Here is a 14,956-nt window from a genome sequence, read left to right as displayed (position 1 = left end):
GGGTAAAAGAAAAATTAAAGGGATAAAATTTACAATTTTAGGCTCCCCCTTTTTCAAGGAAAAAGACACATAAAACTCTTTCTATTTAGAATTTTTATTCAACATAAAAGGGGATATTTAATTAACCATAAAAAGATATTCAATTTTAAGCATAAGCCCCTAATCTAAGAACATATGAAGAGAATCATATGGGGGCTTTGGGAACGCAAGATTTCTTGGTTCCACCATAATCCCTAATCTTAAATGCACATTGGAATTGGTAATGACCATTAATTTCACAATAATGGCATCTAACATGAGGGTTAGATAAACTCACTACAGGAAAGTTGGTTTATAGAGGCAGACATGGTGAGGCGGTCATTAAAACAGCCCCTATACGTGCAATAATAGAGGCAGTCAAATACTTATAACTATAGGGGCAGTCTAAACTGCCTCTACATACGCCCAAAAATAAGAGTGCGTGAAGCCCAAATTAGTTTCCCGGTTTTCTATAGCTAGTGCCCGCCTTTACATATTGTTAAAAGACTTCCCCAAAAAAGACCGCACAAAGCTAATACAACCCCAAACGGAGCCCATTCGATTTCTTCTTCGATTCCCATTCGATTTCTTCGTTGAGCCCTAATTTCATCTTCCACCCGTGTCTTCGTTGAGTCTTGAGTTTTTTGAGGAGGAAGAAGCTACAAATTAGGGTTTTCTCTTAGTAAGTTTGGCCATTCGAAACCCTAATAGAAATTTCTATTGGTGTTCAGTGGGAGAAAGAGGATGGAGAGAGTGGGAGAAACGAATTAGGGTTTTCTTGTTCATGGCAAGCTCTTCCATTAGAGATTTGCAATTTTTCTTCTTATTTTTATTTTGTTTCTTTCAGTATTTGATTCTTCACCTAATCCCTATTTTTTGTTTCTTTCAGTGTTTGATTTCTTCAATTGCATGCTAAACCTTTTGATTCGAAATCCCTAAATTTTTTTGGTTTGAAGAAGAAAGGTTATGTTTCTCCCTCTCACTCTCTCTCTCTTATAATTTTTTTCTATGTTCAGTGTCTGGAAGAAGAAGAGGAGAAGAACGAAAAACACTGAGGTATTTTTGGGGTATTCTATTTGTTTTCTTAATTTTCTCTTTATTTGTTCTGTTACTATAAGTTGTTATATATTTGTGGGTTTTCCTCTTCTTATTTGGGTCAATTATTGCATTATTTCTCTTCTTCTTCTTCTTCTTCTTTTAAAGTTGTTTCTACTCATGGCCTGTAAATCCTATATGATCTATACATTTTTTATTTTAATTTTTTCTTAATTGTGTTTTTAGTTTCGTCCCACAGCAAGAGTGGGTTAAGATTAGGGCATTTTCTATGGTATAATTTTCATGAAGTTTTGCTTTCAGATGCATAGACCAAGTTTCTTTAAGGGATTATTTATTGTTTTGAGTACTGTGCCTTTTTTCCTGTAATTTTCTCTCGCCCATCTTGTATTTTGTTTATTTTATATATCTTGTGTATGCTATTGAAGCTATCAGTCATCAAATTAGAGTCTATAATGTGATTTATTGATATATCATGTGGCTTCTGCGATAAGATATCCATAGAGAATACCATCCGTTTCTTAGTAGTAGTGTTCTTGAAGAAGGATGGAGGTGATGAAACCGTTGGAGATGTGACAGATCCTCATTAGGAAGGAAATCCATAAACCTTTGTAGGAAGTGATGAGCAATTAAATATGCTCTCAAACTTTGATAGGTTGTTTAATTGAAGTTTAATCTTTTTACCACTATAGTAGCCATTTTTCTTATTTTCTTTTATTGTTATATGCATTTTATTTTTCAAATTAGTATCAACAAGAATTTCATTACTTCCAATAAATTTTTTTGGAGAAATACTCATAGACAGAAAAACTGGAGTTCATACAGGGAAATGAAAATCTGGTCTTGTAAATGAGGGTCAAATTTTGCAAGGAAAGATTTAAATACTACTATTACAAAACATCCCAACGTTGCTAATTTTGTTCTATTAGTAATTTTGAAACTTTGAGCATTTTTGTCTTCTAAATCATTGTAACAAATCTTTGAAATCCGCGTTTGGATTTCTGAGGTCAACCCGCCTATGTCAATGTACTGAAATGTTATTTGTTATTCATATCTAATGTCAAGAAAATTCAGTTAATATGTTCATTCTCTGTTGGTATCTTTTAATGCTAATTTTCTTGCATCTGCTTGCATTTATCTTCTTCCTTGCTACATGACTAAAGCTTTATTAAAGGAATTGAAACCATCAAGATGAAAAAGGCAAAGCAATTTTCAACTCATTGCCAAAGAAAACAATTGTCTCTTGGATCACATTGATTTATGTATATTTATGAACTGGTTGCTACTCTAATGCCTTGGAGGTTCTCCATCAGATTCATCTCGGGGCATGGAACTTGATGAGATCGGCATCATTGCTGTTTTGCCAGTCTGTGCGTAGCTGGGAGCTATGGAATTATGCAAATGGATTCATTTCTATGTAGATAAGAATGTGCTTATGCAAAAGACATATGTATGTAATGCCTTGATAAAAAACTTATGCAAAAAGTGGAAGTATTGAATAAGCGAACCAATTGTTTTGTAGGATGTATGAAAGAGATCTGATATCTTGGATTACCATGATTGGGGGACTTACAAATCATGGTAGAGATCAAGAATCAATTAGCACAGACGAAGAAATGGAACACCTTCAGTTCAAGCCGTTGTCTGATTAGATATATAGGATGCTTGAGATGTTGGCAACACATTTTTTGGGTTTCTTGGTCTTTTGGTTTATTTATACACTTGCAGCTTAAGATTCAACTTATGAAAAGAAAATGAGAAATTAGTTCATGGTTTTGATAATAGCTGATGCATTTTTATGTCTAGCTTGATTTTAGCTTCCATAGATCCCATCATTTTTTTCCTTTCTTTCTGTATAGCTTATATCCAAGTTTCCCTTATGCAGAGCTTTCAAATTTTAGTAATATTGTTTGGAGTTTAATAAGTGAAGTCTTATTGATTCTTAGCAAAAAGAAAAATTAAAGTAAAAAAGAAAAATTAAGTTATTGATTGTTGATATAATGGAAAATTTATTAAAAATTTGATTCCATTCCGACATTGGTCCGAACGTTACGAAACGCCAGAATCGGAATCATGACTGATTCCCTTGTTGAATTCTAATGCTTACCCAAACACGAGAATCGGAATAGCCATTTTGTTTACGGAGGGAATTGGAATAGCATTGGAATAGGCTGTCCATACCGATTCCTGATTCCACCAATCCAAACGCACCCCTAAGGATTTTGTTCAAGCACTATTGTGTGAGTCTGTTATTATCAAAGGCTATATTATATTCAATGGAGATTGCTTGAAAGCTCTATTCCATACATATCTGCTGAACAATAGATGAAGGGTTTCACCAATTCAACATGTATGTTTGATCCTCTAAAGCCCATTGATGTTCTTCTCCTTCTGGGTTGGAAGTTTTTTTTTCCTGATTGCCTCTGGCTTTCAATTCCTCAGTTTATTTTTCGGTGTTGTTTCTATTATCTCTTTTTTAGATGAGTTCTTTATAGCACATATTAATATATGTGCACTATGCTACCACTAGTGTTTATTGACATAAAGGAATGAGCTGTAGCCTCATTGCAATATAAGGAGGCACACATATTTAATGCATCCTTGGCTTTTTATTGGGGACCATTAGTGATCTACGTGATGTGGGCATTTTTCAGTTGAACAAGTTTGTTTCACTCAATATCACATTGATCTCGAACAAATCTGGAATATAGTAATGGATTGAAGTTGGATTCAACTGGACAGGTACGGATCTAAGTAGATATTTTTCCAAAGGTACATGGATTCAATTGATACATTATTTTAAGATGTGTCACATGTGTTCTCATTTGGATGAAATAGGGATGACCTAGTGTACGAGGAAGGGGTTAAAGAATTTATAAAGTTAGCATTTGCCAATACACCCCGTGGGAACAAGATAATATGACCATGTAATAAATGTGTCCTTGTTAGGGTCGTCGATCAGACAGAGGCAGAGGAACATTTATTATGGAATGGGATGCTTAAAGGATACACTAGATGGTATTTCCATGGGGAAGGGTCTTCAAGTGCCGCGAGTGAGGGCAATCGCCCCCATCATGATGAACCAAGTAGACAAGATGGTATGCATGATTTGTTGCACGATAGATTTCGAGGGTTGAGTCATGATGATGAGGTTGAGCTAGTAGATGATGAGTTTGATCCAGAAGATGATGAGGTTGGTCCAGAAGTTGCAACTGGAGAGGGTCCTGGTGCAAATGCACAGAAAATTTACAGATTATTACAGGACGCCGAGCACGATTTGTATCCCGACAGCAAGTTCACAAAATTAAACTTCGTTGTTCGGCTATTTCACATAAAGTGCCTCAATGGATGGAGCAACAAATCATTCACCACGTTACTCGAGTTGTTGAAAGAGGCACTTCCTGAGGGGGAATCATTACCAAACTCTTTTTATGAAACAAGGAAGATTATTAGGGATTTAGGCCTCCATTACAATAAAATAGATGCATGCCCCAACGACTGTATATTGTACTGGAAAGAAGCAGCTAATGATTCGGCATGTCGCATATGTGGGGCTTCTAGGTGGAAATCGACTGCGCAAAATTCAAACGATGACAGAAGTCATTCATCTACTAGAGTACACAAAGTTTCGGCCAAGATTTTGCGCCACTTCCCATTGAAACCAAGGTTGCAGAGGCTATACATGTCAAAGAAAACAGTTCTTTCATGACCTGGCATGATGTCAGTCGTACCAAAGACGGGTTATTAAGGTATCCTGCAGACTCCACTGCATGGAAAACATTGGACTACAAATACCCTGTGTTTTCTTCAGAGCCACGTAATGTTAGACTTGGGTTAGCAAGTGATGGCTTCAATCCGTTTAGGACGATGAGTATTGCACACAGCACGTGGCCAGTAATTCTCATGCCTTACAACTTACCCCCATGGATGTGCATGAAGCAACCATATATGATGCTCTCGTTGTTTATTCCTGGCCCATCTGCACCTAGAAATGACATAGATGTGTATCTGCAACCTTTGATAGAAGAGTTGAAGGAATTATGGGAGGATGGTTTGCAAACTTACGACGCATCGAGGAATGAGACATTTCGAATGCATCCAGTGGTATTGTGGACCATTAGTGACTTCCCTGCATATGCTAACTTGTCAGGATGGAGCACCAAAGGAAAACTGGCTTGTCCTTCTTGCAATAAGGACACATGTTCTCGTCGTTTGAAGCATGGAAAAAAAGAATGTTACATGGGTCACCGACGATTCTTAGCAACCAATCACAGATTTCGATTTGAAAGGTGGAGTTTTGATGGCACAGTGGAAGAAAGGTTAGCTCCCATTCCATTGACAGGGCGTCAAGTACTAGACCAATTAAAAAGCATTAACATCACATTTGGCAAGAAACAAGACAAGAGTGCGAAGAAGTCAGATACCCGTGGGCAGAAGAGGCCACGTGAGGAGAATCCCATGGGATGTGAGGAGAATCCTTTGAATAGTTCCTATTCCGCTGCCAAGAATAAGCCTACTAAGGAACATAATTGGAAGAAAAAAAAGTATATTCTTTAGTCTACGGTATTGGGAATCACTCCTATTGCGTCACAATCTAGATGTGATGCATATTGAGAAGAATGTATGTGATAACGTAATTGGGACACTACTGAACATTGAAGGAAAAACAAAGGATAGTTTAAAAGCGCGGCTAGATCTACAACAGATGGGAATAAGGAGAGCACTTCATCCAATGACTAATGGAAAGAACAAAACATACTTGCCTCCAGCATGCTTCACAATGTCTACAAAGGAAAAAGATGCTTTTTGCAATATCCTGAAGGACGTCAAAGTTCCAGATGGATTTTTCTCTAATATCTCACGACGTGTAAATCTTCGGGAGCGAAAAAATTCAGGCTTGAAGAGCCATGATTGTCATGTTTTAATGAATGCAACAACTACTTCCCTTAGCTGTACGCTCATTATTGCCTAGGAAGGTAAGCTCAGTATTGATTGAACTATGCAACTTCTTCAGGGAGTTATGTTCTAAAGTCCTCAATGGCAACGACCTCAAGAAACTGAAAGATAGGATCATACTGACACTTTGCCATATGGAAAAGATATTCCCGCCGACGTTTTTTCATATTATGGTGCATTTGCCTATTCATTTAGCTGACGAGGCAAGGCTAGTTGAACCAGTACAATACCGATAGATGTCCCTATCGAGCGGTATGTGAAATTATTCAAAATTTATTACACCTCTCAGGGTTTGTACATATTTTTATTATTAAATGTACTACAAGTAACGTCTATGCAGATACCTTCTCTCATTAAAGTCATATGTGCGCAATAGAAGTCGTGTCGAGGTATCTATTGCAGACGGATACTTGGCAGAAGAATGTTTGACGTTTTGCTCGAGATATCTAGAAGGTGTTGAATCAAAGTTGAATCGACCACCAAGGAATGACAAAGACATTCCATGTGAAATGGAAGAAGGATTCACTATGTTCTCATCAACATGACGCCATATAGGCAATGCTAAGACGTGCACCCTAGATCGAACTACGATTGAACAGGCACATTGATATATTCTCTTCAACTGTCATGCAATCACCCCGTTTCGTGAGTAAGTCTATTAAGTTATTTTTTGATCTAGTCTATTAGTTAATACTTTGAAAGATCTTTTCTCTTACATTAGTTCATACACAGAAAACACATTAGGCATATTCGGAATCTACATCCTCGTGCTAGATTAATGGATATAGAACAAATTCACACTAAAGATTTTCCAAATTGGTTTATGACACATGTAAGTTTGATACGAACCTTAATCCACTCTTCAAGTTTATATAGTAGACACGTTGCTCTCTACTAATCATTCTTATATTTTGAATAGATTCAAGAGTTGCATCGTTCAAGAAGTGAGCACCTCTCTGAGAAACTTAGATGGCTAGTCGACGGTCCATCGACTGTCGCTACAAAATATAAAGGTTTCCTTATTACAGGTTTCCGCTTTCGCACAAAGGAACGAGAACAGAGAAGGAAAACTCAAAATAGTGGAGTTGTTGTCACTGCAACTACAAGTATTTTTTCAAGTGCCAAGGATCGAAATCCAATAGCAGGAGAGGTTCATTATTATGGTGTTTTGACAGATATCATTGAACTTGACTATTACGGATACCTGAGGGCGTTGTTGTTCAAATGTGATTGGTTTGATGTTCTCACACCGGACATGGGAATAAAAATAGATGAGTTCGGTTTTACAGTTGTTAATATGTCACGCCATATTTATAAAGATGAGCCTTTCATCTTCGCATCTCAAGCCGAGCAGGTATTCCACGTGCAGGAGCGGATTGGCAACAAAGATTGGCATGTGGTTGTGAAGACGAAACCTAGGAACTTGTTTGACGTGCATGGGGACAATGAGGAGGAATATGTCCAGGCTGAGGTAGCAGAAATACAAAATTTGGAAGACATTGATAGCTGGGAACGAGCAGATATAGCTGGGACGGAAATTGATGAACCATTGGAAATGTTGACTCAGCAAATACAAGAAGACGAAGAATGTGATACAGAGTCGGATGACGATGATGAAGATGCCAATCAGTTAGTTGATGTTGATACAGAAGAATGTGATTCCAAGTCAGACGACGAGGATAAAGATGACAATCACTCGGTTGATATTGATACAGATGATATCGATCAATTATAAATGTGAAATGCATATGCTGTAACTTCAATTTCAATTTCATCTATGATAAATGTGAATTGTATATTATTATTTTGTTTATTGATGCATACATATTGGAACAAGTTCAATTTAAATTTCAACTCTGATAAATATATGTTTTTCACATTAGTGCTAGTTTGCCATGTAATTAATCTGATATAATTTTAGACTAAATTTTCTAGTCTGTTTATTAATGCATGCCTATTAGATTAATCTGATAAATTCACCTGTTAATCATTTTTAGGTTAACTTCAACGTAATTCCTATATGACGAGAAGGACTAAAGTTCCATCACAGTCCCAAGAGTCCCAGCTCGGGCAGCCCCATCCACCACCCACTGATTCCCATGCTCATGCCCAGGTTCAGTCTCAGAGCCATGCACTGACCGATGTTATAGACGCTCATGCCCTATCAGAAGAGGCCCAGTCCCATGGCCACAATGTAGCATCCTCATCTAGAGGCACTAAGAGGACTAGAGGCCGTACTTGCATGAAAGAACTTTGGGCCAATCGTGAAGGAAAGAAGCGGAAGGTTGAATGTAATGAGTTGGGGCAGCCTGACGATGATAATGGAAAAAGTCTTACGAGTTTTTCGGGCACGATACCTAGACGGGGAGAGAAATTGCCAATAGATGTGGTTGGTTGGAGGGAGATGAGTCAAACCAACAAAGATGACATGTGGGGTGTTGTCCAGGTATAATACTACAATTTATATACATATATGTTTACCTTTTTTTCACTTCCTTGTTATTATGTCATGTTCATCTCTTACTTTTTTTAACATACATTGCAGGAGAGATATGAATTCAACATCTCGGGTAAGGGCTGGGTGCTTACGTCCCTTGCAAAAAAATGGAAAGATTGGAAATGTTCATTGAAGGGTCGGTTTTACGACAAAAAAACTTCCATGCACGGATGACAGGGCATTACAGTCACAATATGAAAAGCTATGCGAATTTTGGGACTCAGAAGAGGGGCAGGTAAGATACAAATGGCTTATTAAATTTTCTTTTTGACTCTTTAATTAATTTGAAGACATAGCTCTAATTCTGAATATATTGATTGCACATTGCAGGAACGCAGTAAAAGAAACAAGGCTAATCGGGCCAAGCAAAAGATCTTTCACAGGGCTGGGACAAAAAGCTTTGCTCGAATACGCAAGGCAAAGGTAATTTGTGACCTTTTGAATTCATTTAGTCACTATATACTGATAGTCATTGCCTAAGCATTGTTGGGACAGAAAACTGAAAGGGGCGGGGTGGAGCTCATTCATGTGCAGATGTTCAAGCTTTCCCATTCAAAAAAGAATGGGCAGCCCGCAAAAGATGCCGCAGGGGCACTGATTGTACGTCAATGTTTTTTCCTTTAAATTTCGTACGTTGTCATTTGAAATCGGAGAAGTATGACATTAGGCTTCTTGTCATTTTATTTTCGTTGTCTCTTCAGGCTCGATTTGAAGAGTATGAAAGTCTGCATCCTGAGTGCACCATAGGCAACACGGGTATTTAAGATGACACCTTCTCCAAAATTGTTGGACCAGAAAGACGTGGGCGAGTGCGGACATATGGGTTAGGAGCCACCTCGACTGATCTTTTTGGAACATCATCTGACCGCGTGGAGAGCCGGAGACAGGTTATAGAAGCAAATGAGAAAATGCGACGCTCGAGACAAGGTTGGACGAGCTTACTCAGCGGTTCAATGATTACTTGGCCAGTCAGGTTATATCTTAATTAAATACATATCGATTAAGTTATATTTCTGAAATTTCGTTTTAGATAGTGTACATGTGTTATTTTATGTTAGGCTCCGTCCAGCGCGACTCCGTCACAGCCACATGCCCCATCATCCTCATCGAGTCGTGCAGTTCCATCCTCCACTGAGGTAAAAACATTGTTTGTTTTTCATCTAAATAATGTCAGTATTTGACTTATAAGTCATTATGTTAACTAAGAATATCTGTTTGCAAGGTTATCCTTACGAGCATTAGAGAACCTGATGTTGAAGTGGCACGAGGTGTCATTATGAGTCAGGATCCGACAGCAGTAGTTGATGGTACACGAATGGGGCAGGGATTCGTCGAGGTCTCCATCGATGTTCGGATGGTGCTAAATGAATCATCGGTACGACAATCTGGACATGTCAGAACTATCATGGATGCCATCAGAGCTACTGTCGCATGGCCGTTGTTCTTGGTATAGTAAAGGAGTTGTCCTCTTGTTGGTGCACAATATTACATTAATTAAAGTTTTCTAATTTGTGTCTTTATTGTTTATTGTTTCTGTTTGCAGGTTAAATTCGCTCTGATCACTTGAGTTGTGCTCTTTTGTTCTCTTTCCATCTTTTTGGATGTGCTCTTTTGTTCACTCCGAGCACTTGACTTTGTATGTTTTTTTTTTGTCTCGCTTCTCTGTTACTTGAAAGGATGTTAAATAGCTTCTTGAATGTTTGGTTTTTTTGGTATTAAGTAGCTTGCTGATTATATATGGAACTTGAAATATATTTTGATCAATTATATTGTGGTTTTTAATATTAATTAGCTTTCTTCTATTAGTGAGGCAGGCATCATAATTTCATATAATAGCAATTGGAAGTATTATTGGAAGGCATACTATTTTCTTTCAGTATGTAGACCATTCAATTACTCTGAAGGCATGCGCTGGCCTGAATGGGATGAAGTTGGATGGAAGGATCTTAACTGTAGTTTAAGCTTTTCTTGATGAGCTTGTAAAGGTATTTATCCCATCCATTGTTTATTCTTTAAGTGATATAAAATACAGAGTATTTTTTATTACAACTCAAATGGAAAAAGTTTCCTTTTTTATGGTATTCCTGAGCATGAAAAACCACTACTTGAAAAGCCCATGCAAGTCGAAGCTTAAAAATGTGGTAGGGTTCAATTTATCCCTATAGAGTTAGACTTTGCATTTTTTGATCTTTACATGGGTTGGCTTCCAACGAATAATTCTGGGTTGATTGGATTTGGTTCAACCTGCAGGAATCTTTGTTACTATCTGAACCTGAACTGGAAGAGACATTGGAAGATATATGGTTAGAGTGTGCTAGGTCTGTAAAAATCTCATCTACTTGAAATCCATTGCTTCACTTCTGTGAAACAGTCATTATATCTATTGCATCTCACTTTCGCAGGTTTGGCACTGTCAAGTCTGTGCAGCGACAATCATGTGGTTGTGCCTGAAGCATTTGATGTATTTGAACTTGTTAAGTATGCGAGAAAAAAGTTGCTTGCTTGGCAGTCCATTTTGTGCATGGACAAGGCTGTGGCAATTGGGTATGTTCCTCATGATTTATATCGACGGGAGACTGTTTATTATGATTAATAGATCCCGATGCAAGTTAATGTTTGGTACATGGAACAGATATTCATGGTTTAGTAGGTTTACATAGGCATGAAATTCAATTCAGGATGTTATTATAACTATTGTCTGAACTATTTTTTATTGTTTTTTTATATTCAATGAGGTTGTGAACACTATCCTTTATATTGATACTGGTTGTTTAGAGGCCTTCCAATTTCTTGGTGTATTCCCTCTCTTATTGGAACTTGGGGTGTGTGTCATTTACAGCTTGGAAAACATGTCTCCACTCTACATTGTAATTAAGTTTAAGTATGGTTGATGATAGTGTTGCACATGTTCCATCCCCTTTTTAACTGTCCTTCATGTTAACAATATTTGGTATCTAAATTCACCATTTGGGGTAATTGTATTTGGAAATTGTATCTTAAGAAACAGTACTAGTGATGCCAATGTTATATACCATTACTCAATTTAGTCTTCCTACTCTTTTTTTTATGATTAAGATAGGGTTAGGCGAGACCCCGACCAGATTTATTAGAAAAACAGATAGAGCAACATAAGAGGACCAAAAGGCCTATAGAAAGAGAAAAAAGAGCAACCACTGAAGAGTGGTAAGCTACAACTAGAAGTTTACAATCTCGGATACATTTTCCCTTGGAAATCATCTGAAAATATGGCTACCAGATTGGGGGTAGCAACAGTCGGATTCAAATTAGAGACTTTGGTTGGGTAACTTCTCTTGGACAGGATATCTGCAGCCGCATTAGATTCCCGCAAGATATGTGTGATGCGGCAAGATTTGAATTTCTTCATTAAGATAAATATGTTTTCCACACAACTTAGTTGCTTCCAAGAAGTTTCTGATTTATTGTTTAGAATCTCTACAGCTAGCATGGAGTCTGATTCTACCTAGATATTAGTAAGCCCCTACAGAGATTGCAAGAAGCATTCCATGGTCGATGGCTTTAATTTCCAGCGCGTAGATAGGGTTTGTATCTGTAAGAATAGAGAACATTGCCAGACAATCTCCTGAGTTGGAACGAATTAAGTCTCCAATGCCTCCACTTGAGTCCTCCAGAGATGCATCAACATTGACTTTGAGCTCATCCATATCTGGGGGCTCCCACCTGCTCCATTTCTGAGATTCAGCAAGAGGAAGAAATTTACAACCAAAGTTGACAGCAGCAGCAACGTTTAAAGGAGAAGGCTTGTCAGTGATAACCAAAGAGGGACAGATGTGGGTCTTAAAGGGGAGATGGGATTAAGGCGAGGGATGGAGGGCTCAAGGGCGGGAAAATTTTCAGGCAATTTTGAATTTGGGTGGCTGAGGGATGGTGAGGCTGATGGGTTGCATAAGATGGGAAGTTTATTACTTAATTTAGAGGATTGGTCCACTGTGGCAGCGTCTCGGGAAGAGGCAAGAGGCTTATCCGATTGGGTTTTCCCTTCTTGGTGGGAAAGTAATATTTGAAAATTTCCTACCAGGTTCAGTAAGCTATGTTGCCTCCCATTTCTGATTTTAGACATGGTTTCAACTTTTCCCGCCCTAAATAGTTGAGGATTGACAGCTGGGGTTAGGCAGGGCAAGTCAGAGGCTCACTGGATGGCTCACTGAGTGGAGAGGGGAGTATCCTGCTACTCTGAACAAATGACTCAGTGGTAGCTTCAGCCACTCCGGGGATTCCTAAATGGGAAACTGTTGCAACTTCAATGGAGGGGTTTAGTGAAGGAGTAGGGGGAGCTAGAGGGCGAGCCTCTGGTCTGGTAGGAGAGGCCAGCACTTGGGATTCACCAGTATTGGGAGAGGATACTAGGTTAAACAAATGGTTGAGAGAAGGGGAGGGGGGGGGGGGGGGTTTGTATCGGAGGATAGTATCTCTATCAACTGTAGGGTAGGGCATTGATCGCCTTTCAGGTGGGCATTGGTAAGGTTTTAGCTTGTTTGATTGGGTACCCGAAATGGGGGGTTTACTGAATATTTTGTGCGTTCTGGTGCCCCTTTTGTAGTGAGTGGATGGGTCCAAGATCAGATTATCTAGATTAGAATGAGATGAAATGGGTGGGGATAAGGTGGAGAAAGAGCTGAGGGAAGAAAAGGGATGGGAAGGATTCTTCCGGCCAGTAAAACTTTGCGGTTTGGATTGCTTCTCTGGAACCTGGGGGCGAGTCTTTATCTAGGGTTTTGATGTGGTCAAAGAAGCTTTTTTCAGGGTGGGATTGGGTTGGCCAAGAGGGTTCAGATTCTGAGCTGCCGAAACGAATATCTGGATCAAGAGGTTTAGGATCCGATGGATTCATGACTGGAGGCTAGGAGTAATTACTGGAGGAGAAACAAAGTTTAAGGGCTTGGACCCTTGAGAAGTTGCCGGTCTTTTCTGGCTTTCGCCGGAGAAGAATATGCTAGGAAACTTGGGGACAAGAGGGCACACCGTCAGATACAAAAATCGACACTTAAGCTCTTCTTGGGAGAGCTCAAGGCCCTGTTTGGGACAAGAGGGCACACGGTCTTCCTACTCTTTTTGGTGAAATATACCATAACTTAATTTTTTTTTTGTTTAATCATATGGACAAATTTGATACCGCATTATTACTTCTAGTCAATTTAGTCGTCCTACTCTTTTTGGTGAAATATACCATAACTTAATTTTTTTGTTCAATCGTATGGACAAATTTGATAGTGCATTATTACTTGTGGCAGCCATGTTACATATTTCTTAGATCTGCTAATCCTTTATGTCCTTGGATCTCCCCAAATAAGCATTGCTAATTAGCGGATATTCCATTTGCAGGTAATACAAAGAAACAACGTTGCAGAAGTGTATCCTGTGGAGTTCATGAATGTATAGAATAACATCCCAGAATGTGTTTATGTATAAAGGGTATACAAGTAAGATGGAAGCTACTCGCAAATCTATTCCACGTACTACTTTTTGCTCGAGAATACTATTTCTATTATCACAGATGGCATTGGCATCACCAGAAAGACACACAAATATCCAGTTTGCAATGATTTGGTCCATATACACTGAGCAACTATCGATTTCAGGCATCTCTCCAATTGTCAACTCGATATAGGAAAATTGTACTGATATTGGGCATCTTGGGATAGTAAGTGCGAACATGTAACATGTAGTGTATGTGGTTTTATAGTGTATGTAAATTTGAATTCAAAATGTGGGTGTGGGTGTTGTTTATAGTGTATGTAAACTTGAATTCAATGTGGGTGTGGGTTTATAATTTGAATGAAGTGTATGTAGACTTGAATTCAATTAATGTGGGTGTGCTTTTATAATTTGAATGAAGTGTATGTAAGCTTGAATTCAATCGATCATGTGGTTATGGTTTTCTAATTTTCATGGTGTATGTAACCTGAATCAGATGTACTGAATGTCAATTGAATGTATGGGTAAATTTGTAACCATTTTCATTATTACTGAAATTAAAATAAAATAAAATTAAGAGATATAGAGGCAGTCCTAGCTGCCTCTGTAAATGGAAATCTATTGAGGTGGCTATTGTCGCCTCTGTATCTTTCCAAGCATCATCTTACCAACGATGTATTGAGTCAATGCAGAGATACTATAGTGGCAATCATGACTGCCTTTATAAACTAAACTCTATTGTGGCAGTTTTGACTGCCTCTATATAGTAAAATCTATTGAGGCTATTTAAACCGCCTCTATAATAAACAATCTATTGCGGCAGTTATTACCGCCTCTATAGAAAACATCGACTGTCAAGACAGAGGCGGTGCGTAAACCGCCTCTGTAAGTTATAGGGGCGGAAAGGGTACTATCCAGAGGCGGACATGACCGCATCTAAAGACCTTTACTGTTGTAGTGACTAGTCCTATCATAATG

General features: G+C 38.4%; 1 protein-coding gene across 7 annotated transcripts; it reads left to right on the top strand.

Moving 5' to 3' along the window:
* Positions 1 to 428: 428 nt before the first annotated feature.
* LOC143854358 (uncharacterized) lies at positions 429 to 14,422 on the top strand. Of its 7 annotated transcripts, XR_013237490.1 has the most exons (15): positions 446 to 700; positions 908 to 981; positions 1,035 to 1,074; positions 8,025 to 8,473; positions 8,573 to 8,759; positions 8,855 to 8,947; positions 9,020 to 9,124; positions 9,226 to 9,497; positions 9,583 to 9,660; positions 9,747 to 9,971; positions 10,068 to 10,160; positions 10,331 to 10,509; positions 10,775 to 10,842; positions 10,927 to 11,068; positions 13,886 to 14,422. XR_013237490.1 is itself a non-coding variant. In XM_077364283.1 (3 exons), exon 3 carries the CDS (start codon positions 7,283 to 7,285, stop codon positions 7,760 to 7,762), a length of 480 nt encoding a protein of 159 aa, XP_077220398.1. In that variant the 5' UTR covers positions 429 to 805; positions 1,035 to 1,074; positions 2,385 to 7,282; the 3' UTR covers positions 7,763 to 8,013. The 7 variants fall into 7 exon arrangements, 1 of the variants encoding a protein (XP_077220398.1); XR_013237492.1 differs by lacking the exon at positions 908 to 981; XR_013237496.1 differs by having other exon boundaries at positions 908 to 1,074; positions 9,059 to 9,124.
* The last annotated feature ends 534 nt before the right edge of the window (positions 14,423 to 14,956 follow it).

Source organism: Tasmannia lanceolata, unplaced genomic scaffold (genome assembly GCF_043159265.1).
Source record: "Tasmannia lanceolata isolate RefF3 unplaced genomic scaffold, GAP_Taslan_0.1 ptg000003l, whole genome shotgun sequence".
In the NCBI taxonomy this organism is placed as follows: Eukaryota; Viridiplantae; Streptophyta; class Magnoliopsida; order Canellales; family Winteraceae; genus Tasmannia; species Tasmannia lanceolata.
Note: the sequence above shows the minus strand (reverse complement) of the source record. Positions and strands in the feature narration are given on the sequence as shown.

Coding starts and splice junctions, on each gene's coding strand:
- LOC143854358 (XM_077364283.1), top strand. CDS start 7,283: ATGGGAATAAAAATAGATGAGTTCGGTTTTACAGTTGTTAATATGTCA.